Source organism: Cygnus olor, chromosome 12 (assembly GCF_009769625.2).
Source record: "Cygnus olor isolate bCygOlo1 chromosome 12, bCygOlo1.pri.v2, whole genome shotgun sequence".
In the NCBI taxonomy this organism is placed as follows: Eukaryota; Metazoa; Chordata; class Aves; order Anseriformes; family Anatidae; genus Cygnus; species Cygnus olor.
The window spans coordinates 1,354,274-1,371,109 of record NC_049180.1 but is presented as its reverse complement, the minus strand read 5'-3'; the positions used below and the strand labels follow the sequence as shown (position 1 = coordinate 1,371,109).

Below are 16,836 nucleotides of genomic sequence, written 5' to 3'. Positions count from 1 at the left end.
CTGCAGTGCTCGGGTGTCGGGGGGGGTGTGGGGGCAGCCCCGGCCCGGGACGGGGGCTCCGGCACGTGGGGGCTTGGGCACGCCAGGACCCCCCCGTCCTTGTGGCAGGGACGGCTCCAGCGGGGGGCACGGGGGGACAGGGGCACACAGGGGATGGGACAGGCCTCGGGCACCCCATGGGGAGTGGTGAGGGGGCCTTGGGGCACGTGGAGCGAGGGCTGTGCCGGGCAGGGTGCAGGAGGGCTGGCCGGCGGTGCCACCAGTGCTGTGCCGTGTGCCCTGGCCTGGCCGGCTGTACCGGGGACCCCCGGGCACCGCGGAGCCCCTGTGCCCGCAGGCAGGCTCTGCTCCGGTGCCGGCAGCGAGGCAGTTAACGGAGATTGTAGTCTCCCTCTTAGGGCTCCGCTCCCGAACTGCAGCTTGAGTCAGTTGTGTGGAGGTGGCAGCGGCGGCAGCTCCGGCTGGCACACCGGCTCCGGCTGGCACACCGGCTCCGGCAGCCACGCCAGCCCTCGGCCGGCCCCGCACGGCGCCCGGCCACCGGCACCCAGGTGAGGGGGGCGGCCGGGCAGGGCAGGGGCTCCGTGCCCCTCCACCGGGGGATGCCGAGCGGTGCCGCGATGCCGGGGAGGGGACGGTGCCCACCGGAGCCATGTGCCGGGGAGGGCAGGGCCCGGCGCGACTTCGCCGGGAAACTTCGGTCAGGCGGCGCCAGCTCCCGGCACGGCTGGTGGGGGGCGGCTCTGCCACAGCCTCAGCAGCAACCGGGGGCTGCAGCTGGGGGCAACGAGCCCGGGGATGGGATGGGATGGGGATGGGGATGGGGATGGGGTTTGGGATGGGGATGGAGCAGCAGAGCCAGCGTTGCAGCATCGCCTGGCTGAGCCCTGCCAGCGCCCAGGTGGAGCATGGCAGCTCCGTGTCCCCAGCACAGGGAGCAGCAGGGTGGAGGGTGTCCCCCGCGGGCAGAAATCCCACCCCAGGGTGCAGGGGATGGGAGGGGAGGTCCTGTTCTCCTGCACAAGGAGGGGGCTCAGGGCTGGGGCTGCCGGCGCTGCCCCTGCTCCTGCTCAGCCTCCCAGCCTCGTCCCAGCGCCCCTGCCCACCGGACACCTCGCGGGGTGAGGCTGGGGGCAGAGCCGGGCACGGCCCCATGCGATCCACCCCAGGGGTCCAGCGAGTGGACAGGGGCAGAGCCGTGCCCGTGGGGCTGCCTGTCCAGGGGTGACCCAGCTCCGGCTCACCCCTCGGTGCTCTGACACCTTGCAGGTCCACCATCGGGGCTGGGATCAACCACCACGCCTCGGAGAGGGTCCCTCAGGTCCCCAGCACCCACCGGGCCATCTCACCCCAGTCCCCTCCTGCGCCCCTGCTCCGTGAGCCCCCCCAGCCCCCGCCAGCGCCCTCCACCACCAGGAACCTGCACCCGGGCTCCAGCCCCACTCCTGGCACCGCGGGGCCCCGTGCCCTGGGCATGACGGGCACCAGCCTGGTGCGCTGACAGCGAGGAAGGCAGCGGCCACCCCGTCCCCCCGCATGCCCTTCACCCACGGTGCCGCCTGCCCCCCGTCACGCCTGGCAGCCCCCCGCGCCGCCGCCACCATGGGCGAAGCGCCCGAGCCGTCCTCCCAGGCGCCGCTGGCCGTCCTCTCCAAGGTGGAGCTGCGGGTGAGCTGCAAGCACCTCCTGGACCGCGACACCCTCAACAAGTCGGACCCCTGCGTCCTGCTGCTCATGCAGTCCCAGGGGCAGTGGGTGGAGGTAGGCAGGGCCGGGGCCGGGCAGGGTGCTGGGCACAGGGCTGGGGGCTCCGGGACGGGGACGGGAGCGGAGACAGCCCCAGGGTGGCCGCGATGTCCGGCGGGGCCAGGGCCAGGGCAGGAGTTGGCGGCAGGGCGCGGAGCGTGGTGCGAGGTGCAAGGTGCAGGAAATGGCGCAGGGTGGGGTGTAGGGTGCAGGGATGGTGCAGGGATGGGCGCAGGCACAGGCTGCGGGGTGCAAGGTGCAGGGCTCGGGGTGGGGTGAAGGACACAGGGTGTGAAGGGCAGGGACCGGGGCTCCTGGTGCTGTGGGACGCTCGGGCTGTGCACGGGGACGGTGCAGAGTCCTGGCTCGGGGCGAGTCCCCCGGGACTCGGTGGCTGTGGCAGCACCAGGGGATGGAGTGCTCATGGTGTGGGGGTCCACCCCGTGCCAGGGCCATTTGATGCACTGGCCATCTCTGGGGTGGATCAGGGTTTGGGGGCTGCTGTGTCCCTGCTGGGGCTGGGCTGGCTCCATCCCATGGCTGCCCCACAGCTCAGCTCCCGGCTGGCTCCAGCAGCTCCGCGCTCGCTAATCACCGCTGCTCAGCCGGCAGATTTAGCGCTAAATCCCTCTGCGTGTAATTGACTCTGCTCGCCCGGGCTGGAGCCAGAGCTGGAGCCAGGGCGGGCGGCGAGGGGCCCCGTGCCAGCTCGGGGATGCAGCACCCCCAGGCTGTGCCATGCCATGGTGCTGTGCTGTGCGAGGGCCACATCCGAAGGGCAAGAGGACCCCTCCTGGGCTGTTTTGGTCCCCACCCGTGGCAGCGGGCAGGGCTGGTGGGCAATGGGGGACCCTCACAGGGACGCATCCCCTTGCTCAAACAGAGCCATGGCAAAAGGTGGGCCAGAGCCCGAGCGTCGCCTCGATGCAGCCCCAGTGATGTGGGGTCTGCCCCAGAGGGAGCAGTGCCTCAGCACCCAGGGCTTGCACCCAGGGCACCTCTCCCTCCTGCGCCAGCCACGGGCACGACAACGAAATGCTTCTGCCCCGGGGATGAACACAGGCAGATAAACGCTTGTGCACGGCTGGTCCTGCTGGCAGCTGCCCAGCGTCCCTGGTGTCCCCCCTGCGTCCCCAAGTCCCTGTGTCCCTGCACCCCATAGCAGCGCCACCAGCCCCGGGTCTGGCCCCGCACTGGCTCCAGCCCCGGTTACAATCCCACTGCAGCAATGCAGCGGGCTGGGGGCTTGAGCTGATTTAAGGATAAATTTCAGTGAGACGAGCTTGGACCGGTACTGCCTCTAAGGGGTAAATCCCAGTTCGTTTGGGGGGAAGGCATGGCCGGAGCTCCCACAGGCACAGTTTGAGGAGGCGCAGCCAGCACCGTGCCGGGACCCAGGGGCAGCCCCTTGGTGCCGAGCGGCGGGGCTGGCGGAGCCCCCTCTGCCCCGCAGGTGGACCGCAGCGAGGTGATCAAGAGCAACCTGAACCCCGTCTTCGCCAAGATCTTCACGGTGGACTACTACTTCGAGGAGGTGCAGAAGCTGCGCTTCGAGGTGTACGACAGCCACGGGCACGCCGGCATCGGCACGCACGACGATGACTTCCTGGGGGGCATGGAGTGCACCGTGGGGCAGGTGAGCCCCCCGCCGTGACCCCCCCATCACCTGCAGGCTGCTGTCCCCTCCCTGAGCCCGTCGGTTTTTGCAGATCGTGGCGCAGAAGCGGGTGACGAAGCCGCTGTTCCTCAAGTACGGGAAGTTCGCGGGGAAGTCCACCATCACGGTGAGCGGCCGAGCTGGGCTGGGGCTGCGGGTAGCAGCGGGACGGGACACTACGGTGGGACGAGCCTGGGACAGCAGGGTGGCACTGAGCAGGGGCACGTGTGGTGGGACCCCAGTGACCCTCCGCCCATCCCGGCCATTTATCCAGCTGCCCCACACCTCCCAGATGGATTGGGGTCCCCTCAGCAGCTGCTAGCCATCCTGGGGGTCCCCGTGGTGCCAGGAGGCGCGTGGAGGACGGGAGGCACGGGGGGGGAAGGAGGGCAGGGGAACAACATCACGCCGGGTGCTGAGCACCCCACGGCCACCTCTCCTGGCAGGTCATCTCCGAGGAGATCTCAGGGAACAACGGCTACGTGGAGCTGGCCTTCCGGGCCAAGAAGCTGGATGACAAGGTGGGATGGGGCTCACAGGCAGGGGGGTGGGATGGGATGGATGGGATGGGATGGGATGGGGATGGGGATGGGATGGGGATGGGATGGGGATGGGGATGGGGATGGGGATGGGGATGGGGATGGGGATGGGGATGGGGATGGGGATGGGGATGGGATGGGGATGGGGATGGGGATGGGGATGGGATGGGGATGGGGATGGGGATGGGGATGGGATGGGACGGGACGGGATGCATGGGATGGGTGGGATGCATGGGATGCATACGATGTATGAGACAGGTGGGATGGATGGGACAGATGGTTCTCTGATCTGTCCCGTCCCATCCTCTCTCCTCCAGGACCTCTTCAGCAAGTCCGACCCCTTCCTGGAGATCTACCGCATTGACGATGACCGCAGCGAGCAGCTGGTGTACCGCACTGAGGTGAGGCTTGGCTGGATCTGACCTGGGGCCGCCCCACGGGTCCCCAGTCCTGCTGAGCCCCCTCGCCCCCCAGGTGGTGAAGAACAACCTGAGCCCCATCTGGGAGCCCTTCAAGGTCTCCCTGAACTCGCTCTGCAGCTGCGAGGAGAAGAGGAAGCTGAGGGTGAGGAAGGGTGATGGGGATCCCATCCCCAGGCAGTGGCATGTGGGGGGGGACACGCACCCAGCCGGGGCTGAGCCGTGTCCCCCCGCAGTGCGTGGTGTGGGACTATGACTCGCGGGGCAAACACGACTTCATCGGCGAGTTCTTCACCACCTTTGAGGAGATGCAGAAGGCGATGGGGGAAAACAAGGTGGAGCGGGGACAGGGGGACGTGGGGATGTCCCCTGCAGGGCTGGGGCACAGCCTTTGGGCTGCCGACAGCTCCCGTTCCAGGAGGCTCCATGGGGAGGGGATGGCCGGGATGGGCTCCTCTGGGGACATCAGCCCAGGGTGGGTCATGGGGCTGTGGGGCCAGGGGGGGCTCTCACGTTATGGGGCGGGGGGCTGGGGGGCCGGGGCCAGCCCCGGGCAGCGCGGGTGCCGCGTGCCGCAGGTGCAGTGGGAGTGCATGAACCCCAAGTACAAGATCAAGAAGCGCAACTACAAGAACTCGGGGGTGGTGGTGCTGCTGGACCTGAAGGTGAGTGCCTGCGTGCCGAGCTGTGCTGAGCCAGGCTGCTGCGGGGCGGTGGGGGACAGCAGCAGCTGAGGCGGGTCGCTTCGGCAGATCCACAGGGTCTACTCCTTCCTGGACTACATCATGGGCGGCTGCCAGATCCACTTCACGGTGAGAGGCATCCCCCGGGGGGGCCGGAGCTGTGCCATGGTGCCGGTGAGCAGGGACAGCAGCTTGGGGCTGCTCCCGGCCCTGGGGACATGGGGACCTCACCGGCACCCCGCTGTGCCAGGTGGCCATCGACTTCACGGCCTCCAACGGGGACCCCCGCAACAGCTGCTCCCTGCACTACATCAACCCCTACCAGCCCAACGAGTACCTCAAGGCGCTCGTCGCTGTGGGTGAGATCTGCCAGGACTACGACAGGTTGGTGGCTCCGGCGGGGACCCTGGGGCTGGGGCACCCCGGTGTCGGCCACCCCAGGGCCAGGACACCTTGGTGACGGCCACCTTGGTGCTGGCACACACAACCCGCCGTGCCGGGGCTCCTCACACCCTTTCCTTTGCAGCGATAAGAAATTCTCTGCTCTGGGCTTTGGTGCACGGATCCCCCCCAAGTACGAGGTATGGGGGCGGCCGGGACCCCCGGGCCATGCCCGTCCCTGTCAGCACCCTGGCTGCCCCTCGCCCCTCTCACCCCCAGGTCTCCCACGACTTCGCCATCAACTTCAACCCCGACAACGACGAGTGTGAGGGTGAGCCCGGCCCCGCTGCACGGGTGCCAGACCCTGTCCCTGTGACCCCGGGGTGCAGCCGGGCCGCCCCCACACCCTGCACTCCCCCAGGCATCCAGGGCGTCGTGGAGTCCTACCAGAGCTGCCTGCCCAAAATCCAGCTGTACGGCCCCACCAATGTGGCCCCCATCATCTCCAAGGTGGCTCGCGTGGCGGCCGACGAGGAGCGGACCAAGGAGGCGTCGGTAGGTCCCCGCGCAGCACCAGCACGCCTTGGGTGCGCTTACCCACAAGTACATGGAGGGGGGGGCTAATTAAAAGCCTGACAATTATTTACACTTGCTGACGAGGAGGGTTTTAGGAAAATGACAGCCTCTCCTGGGACCTTGTGGACTGTTTGGGGCGGGATCATTGATAACGCCACCTCGCCCCATGCGCACGGGGGGGCGCATGGCAGCAGTGCCCTGTACCAGGCAGCCCCCCCCAGAGCTTCCCTCCCCCCCCAGCAATACTTCATCCTGCTGATCCTGACAGACGGCGTGGTGACGGACATGGCGGACACGCGGGAGGCCATCGTCCGCGCCTCCTACCTGCCCATGTCCATCATCATCGTGGGCGTGGGCAACGCCGACTTCACCGACATGCAGATCCTGGACGGGGACGACGGCGTCCTGCGCTCCCCCAGGGGCGAGCCCGTCCTGCGCGACATCGTCCAGTTCGTCCCCTTCCGGGAGTTCAAGAATGTGAGTGGGGGACGATCCCGTGCCCTCTGATCCCCTCTGGTCCCTGCACAGGGCTGAGCGTCACCGGCCGGAGCGCTGCCGGGGCGAGCGGCTGCCACCGAACCCCCATCACCCGTCCCGCTCCATCCCACAGGCGTCCCCAACGGCGCTGGCCAAGTGCGTGCTGGCCGAGGTGCCCAAGCAGGTGGTGGAGTACTACAGCTACAAGGCCTTCCCGCCCCGCTGCCCCCAGCCCGACACCCCCGACTCCAGCCTCAGCTCACCCCAGTGAGGGCACCCGTGTGGGGACCGGCACCGTGCCCCCACCGCACCTGGCCGGGGACACGGGGACAGCCCCGGTGCCCCAGTGCAGGACGCCACGCCGTGCTGCACAGGGGCGGCCGGGTCCCCAGAGGGCACTGCCTGCTGCCGGTGGCCCGTGCCCGTGGCCCATCCCCGCTCCGTCCCCCTGCGCCCGCTGTCCTCGTGGTCCCCCGTGGTCTGTGCTTGTCTGTCGCTGTGATGCCATTTCGAGGCTGCATGACGAACCCGTCCTCGGTGCGCGGGAGGCACCAGCCAATAAAGCAACCTGCCCCTTCCCTGCGCCGCGTGCTCTCTGGGGGCTGGGGCCCTGCCACATCCCACAAAATCCCCAACTGTGAGCACTCAATGGAGCAGAGGGACAGGCTGCGGACACAACCCACTGCTCCCCCCCGAGTGCCCGAGCCCACGAGCATGGCACCGTCCCGCAGCGAGGGGTCCCAAGGGCGTAAGCAAGCAAAAGCTGAAAGCACGCACCAGCTGCCCAGTGCTGCGCTGCCACCTCAGCCGTGTCCCTCATTAGCAGGGATTTGTCACTTGAAAGCCACCGGCCGGTGAAAGAAGCGGTAGTGCTTTGTAGCTGCTGTGCTTTGGAGCAGCCACGGCTTTAAAGTTGTGCCGGAGCCGCCCCACCACGGGGCTCCCGCCCTGCTGCGCTGCCGGCCTCGGCAGCCTGAAAATCCAGGCCAGCGGAGGCAGAGACAGAGCCGTGCTTCTGCCCCTGCCCAGCACAATGCAACTGCCACGTGCCATGAGCTGTGTGCTATGAGCCCTGTGCCATGGGCCATGTGCTGTGCCGTATGTGCTGTGTGCTGTGCCATGTGCCACATGCCACAAGCCGCGTGCCAAGTGCCGTGTGCCTTGTGCTGCGTGCTGCGCCACGCGCTCCATGTTGTGCGCTGCATGGTATGTGCCACGCGCCACGTACTCTGTGCCGTGTTCTGCATGCCATGCATCACGCACTGTGCCATGGGCCCTGTGCTGTGTGCCGCCTGCCGTGTGCCGTGCTGCTGCCATGTGCTGCACAGCTCTGTGTGGCTGGCTGTGCCAAGCCCCACGTGCTGTTCTGTGTGTGCCAGCTGCCTCACGCCGTGTGCTATGTGACGCCGCGTGCCACGTGCCGTGTGCCATGTGCCGTCCGACATGTGCCATGCACCGTGTGCCATTCACCATGTGCTGTGTGCCGTGTGTCTTTTACCATGTGCCATGCACTGTGCCATTCGCCATGTGCCATGTGCCACCGTCCTGCCACCTGCAGATGCTCATGGGGAGGTGACATCTGCCCGGGGGGGGCACCCAGAGGCCACCACAGGGCTGCAGCTGTGGCCTGGGGCAGCTGTCATGGGGCAGGGGCTGCCGCAGATCCTGCTCCCCATGCCCCCCCCCCCCCCAGGGCCACTGCTGTCACCCTGTCAGGGTGCTGGCACAGGGCTCCCAGCCTGACCCCATCCACGCGGCCGTGCCTGCACAGAGCTGCCCGTGCCCCTCTCTGGCACACGCTGGGCGCGGGGCTGCCGCGGGGCTGCCAGCTGCAGGCAGAGCGCGGTGCCCGCAGCGCCCCGATCAGTCGCGTATTTATAGCGCCTGATTCATCCCCCTATAAAACAGGATAATGGACGTCACCATGGAAACCCAGCGCCTGATGAGGCTGCTGCTGCATTCGGCCCTCGGCGCAGGCAGGGGGTGCCCGGGCCCCCTCCAGCATTGCCCCACACACGCAGGGGCGCAGGGGTCCCCTTGGGCTGGGGGTGCCAGTGTCCCCGGGGGGCGGGGGGGTCCCTCTGCCCGCCCCCACTCAGCTGAGCCCCCAACAAGGCAGTGTGGGCAGTGGGTGCCCTGCTGGCCCCCGCACCTCCCCGGAGCGCTTCACCATGCTGAGCGAGCAGGAGATGTTTAGTTCACGGGGTTAATTATTCACTTTTCCTGCATTTTATGAGCTTTTTATAAGGCAATTGCCTGGAATGCATCAGGATGAGGCAGGGCCCGTGGGCACGCTGGTGGGGGGCATGAGCCCTCGGGGCAAACACCCCACAAGGAGATGAGGCAGGTGGGTGCCAGCGGCTGCTCGGGGCACCACGGCCAGCCCAGGGCTTCACGAGGGGCACGGGCGTGCACCGGGGCAGAGAGGGGCACCGTGGGGCTGGGACCCTGAGTGCTGCTGAAGAAGACACCTGGCAGCCTGCCACGGCCCCCCCCCGACCGTCACCCGTACCCAAGATAACGTCCCTGGGGATGGGTTCCTGCCCCGATGCGTCCCTGATAACGCCTCGCACTTCCCGGCACCCGGCGCCACCAGAACGGCGCTGCCTGGCCCACACCCCTGGGAAAGCTCTGCCAGCATGGGAATTGCAATAAATATTTATTTTTTCCTGAGTGGGCCTCTGCTCCCTGCTGGGACGGAGGAAGGAGGGGGTCAGGGCCACCGAAGGGCAGGATGGCCATGGGGACAGTGGCTGTGTGTGGCCGGAAACATCCCCTGGACGGAGCACGGAGCAGCTGCTTCCCATCGCCACCTCCGGCCCCAAGGGTCTATAAGTTATGGGGTCAGGGCTCCCAGCCCTCACACCATGGGCCAGTGGACGCTGAGGTCAACGTCGCGCATCTCCTCCTGGTAGACGCGGTTGAAGAGGGCGTTTTGCAGCGGGGAGAAGTGGTCGCGCCAGTCCCCCACCACGCCTGCGGGATGGGAAGGGACCGGTGGGACCGGGGCACGGGGCGACGCCGGCACCGACGTGCCCGCCACCCCCCCCCGTCCCCTCACCTTTGCGCATGAAGCGTCCCTGGCTGTGGTCCATGATCTCGCGGGGGATGAGGGTGTAGTTGGCCATGGCGTTGTCCCGCATGGCGGCGAAGCTGCAGTGCTGCTCCAGAGCCTCCAGCGTCTCCGGCCCCAGCGGGCAGCCCAGGAAGGTGCCGAGCCGCTGCGCCGTGCCCCGCAGGTCCTGCAGCACAGGGGGTCAGCCGGCGGGGCTGGGACAAGGGGCTGGGGGACACAGGGCTGGGGGACACGGGGACGCAGGGCTCACCTGGTGCAGCTCCTCATAGGTGACGTAGAAGATGTCCAGGAGCTGCCGCTGACCCACCCAGCCCTTGATGTGGTCGAACCAGGAGCCGTAGTGCACTGCGGGGAGCCTGGGGGTGATGCGAGCCCGTGGCCGGCCCCCGGCGTGCCCCCCACTCACACACATGGGCCCCCCCAGCCCTTACCAGTGCCCTCGAGGAACTGCTGGAGGAAGGCATCGAAGGAGACAGGGTCGGGCAGGAATTTGGCCAGGCGGTGGAAGTAGTAGAAGGAGACGACGACGTCCTTGGGGTTCCTGGCCACATAGATCACCTGGTGGGGGGACACTGCTCTCAGCACTGCGGCAGCAAGGGAGTTTCCAGGCTCTGTCCCCGTCGCTCCGCTGCACCCTCAGAAAGTCCCTGGCAGCTGCCCCAGCTGGGGGAAGCCCCAGCAGCACGGGGACCCCCCGCCCGCCCGGCTCCCCTCACCTTGGCCTTGCTCCGCTGCAGCAGGGGGGCCAGGACACGGGCGGGCAGGTGGCTGGTGATGAGGCGGTGCGCGGCTGTGTCCCGCAGCGCATCCCTGAAGTGGATCTGCTCCAGCCAGGGCGCCCGCTCCCAGTTGGGGATGGTCTTGGCCGGCAGCGCATCCCCGTGGCTGTACAGCAGCGTCAGGATCTCCTGCATCCACGTGGTGCCTGGGGAAGGGGGCATCAGGGCACTGCCACCCCGCACAGGCACTGCCACACACACCGCGGCATGGCATGGCATGGGATGGCATTGTGTGGCTTGATACAGCACGGTGTGGCACAGCATGGCACAGCATGGCACGGCACGGCACAGCACGGCACAGCGTGGCACAGCGTGGCACAGCACGGCACAGCGTGGCATGGCACGGCACAGCACGGCACAGCACGGCACAGTGTGGCACAGCACGGCACAGCGTGGCATGGCACGGCACAGCACAGCATGGCGCAGCACGGCACAGCGTGGCACAGCATGGCACAGCACAGCACAGCATGGCACAGCACGGCACAGCATGGCACAGCACGGCACAGCGTGGCACAGTGTGGCACAGCACGGCACAGCGTGGCACAGCACGGCACAGCATGGCACAGTGTGGCACAGCACGGCACAGTGTGGCACAGCGTGGCACAACATGGCACAGCGTGGCATGGCACAGCACAGTGTGGCACAGCACCCCATGGCTTGACTTGTCACGGCACAGCACGGCATGGCGCAGCACAGCATGGCGATGTATGCCACGTAATGGCCATAGCACAGCTCAGCATGGCGCAGCACAGCATGTCCCGGCATGGCACGGCGCGGAGCGAGGTGGCGGAGGGCAGCAGCAGCGGCGTGGGACCACTGCCCCACCAAGACCCGGCAGTCGTAACCCCCCCGGGGATGGGGATGGGGATGGGGTCGGGAATGGGGACGGGGCTGGGGACACAGCAGGGGTAGGTGTGGGGTGGCCGCCTCCACCCCACAAAGCGGGGGGGGGGGGGGGGGGGGGGCTGAGCCCCCTGACATGGGGCTGTGGGGCTGTGCCGGAGGGATGGGGGGAGGCAGTGGCTGTGCAGGGCGGGGACGCGGTGCCCTCCAGGGCTGGCCGAGGGCCCAGCCACATCCCAGCCACGTCGGCAGCACCAGGGCCTGCTGGCGAGCGGGGGCTGCACAGCAGAGCTCCCCCCCCCACCCCCCGTCCCTCCGCCCGGGGGGGGTCCCTATGGCCATCCCCCTACCCCATCCCTGTCCCCCTCCCTGACACCTCCCCGCCTGCCGCCGCTCACCTGACTTGGGGTAGGTGACGATGACCACGTCGGTGTCACGGAAGGGGAAGGTGGTGGCGAACTGCAGGGACTCCTTGGTGTGGAGGTGCCCGGGCAGGGTGATGCCAGCGAAGGTCTCCGTCACCTCCAGCCGCTCCATGGCCCAGCCGCGCGGGACGTGCCGGGGACGGCCCTTAAATAGCTGCAGAAGAGGAAGCCAGACCCGGCGGGCGCAGGGCGTGGGGCTGGGCCCCCCCGGCGCATTCCTGGCAAGGGGCCGGGGGCGGTGGCAGGGGCCGGCGCGGGGGAAAGCTGCTGCGGGGCTGGGGGCTGTGGGGCCATCCCCAGGTTGGGGCCATGCTGGGGGGACACGCAGCCGGACCCACTGGGGATGTGGGGGGAGTTTGGAGGGGCTGCGAGCCCCCCCAGCAGGGCCGGGGGTGCTCAGGACCCTCCTGGCTGCGGTGGCCCAGACGGTGAGCCGTGTGCCGTGGGGTGCCAGCCCCACACCGTGCCCCATACGATGCAGGCCTCGGCGCCCCACATCCGGGCTCGCTGCGCCGCAGTGGGGGCCTCCCAGCCCAGCCACCCCAGGATGAGGGGCTGGGGCTGGGTTTGCTCCACGTGGCTCCTCACCGCTCCCGCAGCCCCACGGTGCCGCTCCTTGCCCGCGGCCACCGGCAGGATGCACCCCACGGTGGGTGACGGGGCGCGGGAAGGGCAGTGCCTCAGTTTCCCCCCGCAGCAGCAGCAGCACCGGTGCCCGTGCTGCCCCACCGCTGCCCCCCAGCCCTCGGCGTGGGGCAGCCTGGGCACGGAGCTGCGGGGCGCGCTGGAGCTCGGCCACCGCCCGGCGCCATGGCGGGGGCTGGCTCTGGGGTGGCCGGAGCCCGTTCCAGCCCCGAGCGCAGACACACAAGCCAGAAAACATATTGCACAGCCGCTACTGGGAGCAGCCACCCGAGCGTCCCGGGGACAGCGGTGAGCTGGGGACAGGGGGACAGGGGCAGCGGGCCCTGCCGAGACCCCCCCCCAGGGACATGGGGCACGGGGCTGGGGTGCCAGCGTGGGGCTGGGGGTGCCGGTGGGTGCCGGCAGTGGGGAGGCCGAGGCGCGGGTGGGACCGGCGCTTTTCCAGCAGAAAAATCTGCGCTGCGTTAGAGGGGCCGGGAGCGTAACCACAGCTATGCCGAGAGGCCCCCGGCGCGTCCCCGCGCCACCCGCGCCGTGCTGGGGGAGGCCGTCGCGGTGCCCAGGCACAGCCAGAGCCGGGCACAGGGTGCAAGGGTGGGTTTATGGCCGGGGCTCCTGGTTATTGATTTACCACGGGAGGGGAAGGACGGTGAGGCCGGGCAGCTGCGAGCACTCAGCAGGCTCCCACGGTGGTGGCAGGACACCGGTCTCATCCCAGAGCAGCCGGCGGCGCCCATACCCACACGGGGCGAGGATAGGATGCTGCGCTGGAGCGTGCTGGTGCTGTGCCTGCTCCTGCCCTGCTCGGCGCAGCAGCACCAGGAGGAGGCCAAGCGCATCATGGAGACCACGCCGGTCATCGACGGGTGAGCGCGGCCCCGCGGCGGCTCCAAAGGTTGCCCGGCCCCGCGGCGCAGGGGTCTTGGTTCCTGCGAAACTCCCAGGCGCAGAAAGCCCCGCGGCCCTGCCGGGGGGATGCCCGTGCTGTGCACCCCGGGGACACGCGGGGCTGGCCTCGCCGGGGGATCCCCGCACGGTGCACCCGGGGGCTGCACAACCACGGGGGATCCCCGGACACCACGCAGCCAGGCCAGGAATGGGGCCGGTGCTGGGAAACGGGGCCAGGCTGCCCCCGGGGGAAGTCCTGCAGAGCCGTGTCCCAAGGGACATTCCCGGTCCCCTGCCAGGACGCCCCGGACGCTGTTCCCGGTGGTGGGGTCGGGTCCTCGGTGGCACCCCCACGGCTCCACGGGGTGTGTGGCCACCACCTCGCCCGGAGCAGCCCCGGCAGAGGGAGTGGGGACAGAGGAGCGGGAGGATGTGGCGGGGCCGTAATGCGGGAGGGAAGAGGTGGGAGCTGGCTCGTGCGTCTGCCCCGAGAACTTCCCCAGAAATGCCGCTGGGTACATGACGCCACAGGTACGTGACGCCACGTGGTGGTGACATCCCCACGGCGGTGACATGCCCATGGCGGTGACATCCCCATGGTGGTGACATCCCCAGCGCGGTGACAGCAATGTCCCTCGGTGGGGATGCTGGGCTGCCTCCCCCGGGTGCAGGAGGGAGCCCTGCGGTGGGCGAGGGCTGCGTGGGAATGGGTGCGGGGGGCTGCGCCGAGGGGTCCCAGCGGGGTGACCGCCCCTGCTCCTGGCCTGAGCGGCTTGGGCGGCTCCTCCTGGGGGGCACAGATGGGTGGGAGGCGGGGAGGAGGGACAGGAGGCGGGAGGGACAGACAGATGGATAGAGGGAAGGAGGGACAGGCGGAGGGAAGGACGGACAGATGGACAGAGGGAGGGACAGGCAGAGGGAAGGAGAGAGGGAGGGGCAAAGGAAGGGAGGGATGGAGGGAGGGGTTATGGATAGATAGAGAGAGGAAGGGAGGGAGGGAGAGATGGAGGGAGGGAGGGAGGGAGGGAGGGATGGAGGGATGGATGGGTGGATGGATGGAGGGAGGGAGGGAGGGAGGGAGGGATGGGAGGGAGGGATGGGTGGGTGGGTGGGTAGGCAGGTAGGTGGGCAGGCAGCCAGGGGTCCCGGGCAGGTAGCTGGGCAGCCGTCTGGCTGGCTGGACAGACGGACAGACAGCCCCCCACTCCGCTCTCTCCCCGGCCCAGGCACAACGACCTGCCCTGGCAGCTCCTCAAAAGGTTCAACAACCAGCTGGGGCTGCCGGAGGCCAACCTCACGCAGCTGACCGGCACGCACACCAACATCCCCAAGCTGAACGCCGGGCACGTGGGCGGCCAGGTGGGACGGCGAGCGGGGCGCGGGCACCGGGGCGGCCCCAGAATGGGGTCGGGGTGCTCACCCCCTGCCTCCCCGTGCAGTTCTGGTCGGTGTACGTGCCCTGCGAGACGCAGAACAAGGACGCGGTGAAGCGCACGCTGGAGCAGATCGACGTGGTGCACCGCATGTGCGAGCTCTACCCCGAGACCTTCGCCTGTGTCGTCAACAGCGCCGGTGAGCGGGCGCGGGGCCGGCGGCGGGGGGCAAGGGGCTGCCGGTGCCCGTCCCTGGCTGAGCGCCCGCCGCCCTCCCGCAGGCATCGAGGCGGCTTTCCAGAACAAGAAGGTGGCCAGCCTCATCGGCGTGGAGGGCGGCCACTCCATCGACAGCAGCCTGGGCGTCCTGCGCACCTTCTACCACCTGGGCGTCCGCTACATGACCCTCACCCACAGCTGCAACACGCCCTGGTGCGGGGCATCGGAGGGGCTGGGGGGTGGCAGGGATGGGGAGGAGGCTGGGGGGCTGCTCTGATGCTCTGCCGGCCCCGCAGGGCTGACAACTGGCTGGTGGACACCGCGGAGGAGTCGCCCGTGCACCACGGCCTCTCGTCCTTTGGGAAGGTGAGCGGGGATGGAGCTGGGAGCAGCGCCCCGGAGTTGGGGGGGATGTGGCCTGGGGTCAGCCAGCCCCCGGTGCACGGTGTCCCCCCTGTGGGGCTGCCACAACCCTCACCCCGTCCCCATCCCCGTCCCCATCCCCGCAGACCGTGGTGGAGGAGATGAACCGCCTGGGCATGATCGTGGACCTGGCCCACGTCTCAGTGGATACCATGAAGATGGTGCTGAACATCTCCAAAGCCCCCGTCATCTTCAGCCACTCGTCCGCCTACAGCCTCTGCCCGCACCGCCGCAACGTGCCGGATGACGTGCTGAGGATGGTGGTGAGCGATGGCACGGCTGCTGGCAGGGGCACGGGGGGGGGGGGTGTCCAGCAGGGCTGCCACGGGGCTCAGGACCACCTCTCCCCCAGGCCTCCAAGGAGGGGCTGGTGATGGTCAACTTCTACAACGAGTACGTGACGTGCAGTGACAAGGCCAACCTGAGCGACGTCGCGGGTGAGGCAGCGGGCGGGGATGGGGGGGTACGAGGGGGGTGCAGTGTCCCCCTGCCCGCTCAACCCCCCCCCCCCCTCTGCACCCTCAGACCACATGGACCACGTGAAGAAGGTGGCAGGCGCCCAGTCCGTCGGCTTCGGCGGGGACTACGACGGCGTCACGGGGTAACGCGGGCGGCAGCGTGCAGGGACTGGGACGGGGTGGCCCAAAGGGTGAGATCAGGATCAGCCCTGGGGCACCCCCGTGCCCTGCCTGGGGGCCTGGGGGGGGGACACGGGGTGCTGCCGGGCTGGGCTCTGAGCCGCGGGGTGCCACAGGGTCCCCACGGGCCTGGAGGACGTCTCCACCTACCCGGCGCTGGTGGCGGAGCTGCTGCTCAGGAACTGGACGGAGCAGGATGTGAGAGCGGCGCTGGCGAACAACCTGCTCCGTGTGTTCAGGAAGGTGGAGGAGGTGAGTGTGGAGCGGGGGGCACGGGGATGCACAGGGCACTGGGACATGGGGACACACGGATAAGTGGGACGCCAGGGTGCTCGGGGACGTCTGGGGACACAGGGCGGCACGGGGACACGCAGGGCAGCACCGTGAAGGTGCCACGGGGCGGTGCGGCACGCGGGGACCACCCCTCACCGCAGGAACCCACCCCGTCCCCCCGCAGGTGAAGATGTCCCTGCAGGGCACGGCGCCCCACGAGGAGCCCATCGCCTTCAAGGAGCTGGCAGGGGAGTGCAGGACGAGCTACGGCTACAGCGACACCAGCGGGGCCGGCCCAGCCCCGCTCCTGCCGGCAGCCCTGGTCCTGGCGCTGCCCCTGCTCAGCACCCTGCTCTCCTAGCATCCTGCCTGTGGGTGCTGGGCAGCACTGGCATGGCCGGATCCTGCCGCGCCTTACCCCGAGCAAAATGAAGCTGTGCCTGGCGTCCCGCTGGCTGCGCGCATCGCCCCCGAGCCCCCAGGGCTGTGTGGTGGGGTCGGCACCTGCCCCGCTGCGGTGACGAGCCACCACGGCGTGTCACCGGCCACCCCGGCACCCCGATGGCACCCAAGCACAGCACCGGTCACCCCGGCGTGGCGGAGGCAGCCGGTGGGTGCCCACCCCGGGGCAGCGGCCGGGCTCCAGGCTGCCACCGCACCGGGAGTGAGACATCGCCGCAACACCCGGCCAGGTGGCGGCGGGGCTGCCTCCGCAGGATGCTTCCATTAATCATTAGCGAATTAATTGGTTACTCAATCATCTTCTTAGCAATTTC

The 16,836-nt window shown here is 69.1% G+C and overlaps 3 protein-coding genes across 7 annotated transcripts; 2 read left to right on the top strand and 1 right to left on the bottom strand.

Moving 5' to 3' along the window:
* The first annotated feature begins 419 nt into the window (after nucleotides 1-419).
* CPNE7 (copine 7) lies at nucleotides 420-7,056 on the top strand. Of its 2 annotated transcripts, none has more exons than XM_040571776.1 (15): nucleotides 420-551; nucleotides 1,270-1,761; nucleotides 3,200-3,382; nucleotides 3,456-3,530; nucleotides 3,850-3,924; nucleotides 4,260-4,343; nucleotides 4,417-4,506; nucleotides 4,598-4,696; nucleotides 4,940-5,026; nucleotides 5,114-5,173; nucleotides 5,295-5,428; nucleotides 5,571-5,625; nucleotides 5,705-5,980; nucleotides 6,242-6,478; nucleotides 6,612-7,056. In XM_040571776.1, exons 2-15 carry the CDS (start codon nucleotides 1,537-1,539, stop codon nucleotides 6,747-6,749), a joined length of 1,818 nt encoding a protein of 605 aa, XP_040427710.1. In that variant the 5' UTR covers nucleotides 420-551; nucleotides 1,270-1,536; the 3' UTR covers nucleotides 6,750-7,056. The 2 variants fall into 2 exon arrangements, with proteins under 2 accessions (XP_040427710.1, XP_040427711.1); XM_040571777.1 differs by lacking the exon at nucleotides 420-551 and having other exon boundaries at nucleotides 830-1,761; nucleotides 5,705-5,756; nucleotides 5,847-5,980.
* A 2,064-nt stretch (nucleotides 7,057-9,120) lies between these two features.
* Nucleotides 9,121-11,713, bottom strand: LOC121077013 (sulfotransferase 2B1-like). Its single transcript, XM_040571778.1, has 6 exons — nucleotides 11,575-11,713; nucleotides 10,271-10,479; nucleotides 9,986-10,112; nucleotides 9,805-9,899; nucleotides 9,540-9,720; nucleotides 9,121-9,454 (listed from the first exon to the last, which is right to left on the bottom strand). Exons 1-6 carry the CDS (start codon nucleotides 11,711-11,713, stop codon nucleotides 9,339-9,341), a joined length of 867 nt encoding a protein of 288 aa, XP_040427712.1. The 3' UTR covers nucleotides 9,121-9,338.
* Nucleotides 11,714-11,805: 92 nt separating this feature from the next.
* DPEP1 (dipeptidase 1) lies at nucleotides 11,806-16,817 on the top strand. Of its 4 annotated transcripts, none has more exons than XM_040571771.1 (11): nucleotides 11,806-12,534; nucleotides 12,927-13,112; nucleotides 14,361-14,493; nucleotides 14,574-14,706; nucleotides 14,789-14,939; nucleotides 15,023-15,092; nucleotides 15,236-15,412; nucleotides 15,502-15,586; nucleotides 15,675-15,750; nucleotides 15,904-16,039; nucleotides 16,245-16,817. In XM_040571771.1, exons 1-11 carry the CDS (start codon nucleotides 11,945-11,947, stop codon nucleotides 16,419-16,421), a joined length of 1,914 nt encoding a protein of 637 aa, XP_040427705.1. In that variant the 5' UTR covers nucleotides 11,806-11,944; the 3' UTR covers nucleotides 16,422-16,817. The 4 variants fall into 4 exon arrangements, with proteins under 4 accessions (XP_040427705.1, XP_040427707.1, XP_040427706.1 ...); XM_040571773.1 differs by having other exon boundaries at nucleotides 11,957-12,534; nucleotides 12,970-13,112; XM_040571772.1 differs by having other exon boundaries at nucleotides 11,957-12,534; nucleotides 12,946-13,112.
* The last annotated feature ends 19 nt before the right edge of the window (nucleotides 16,818-16,836 follow it).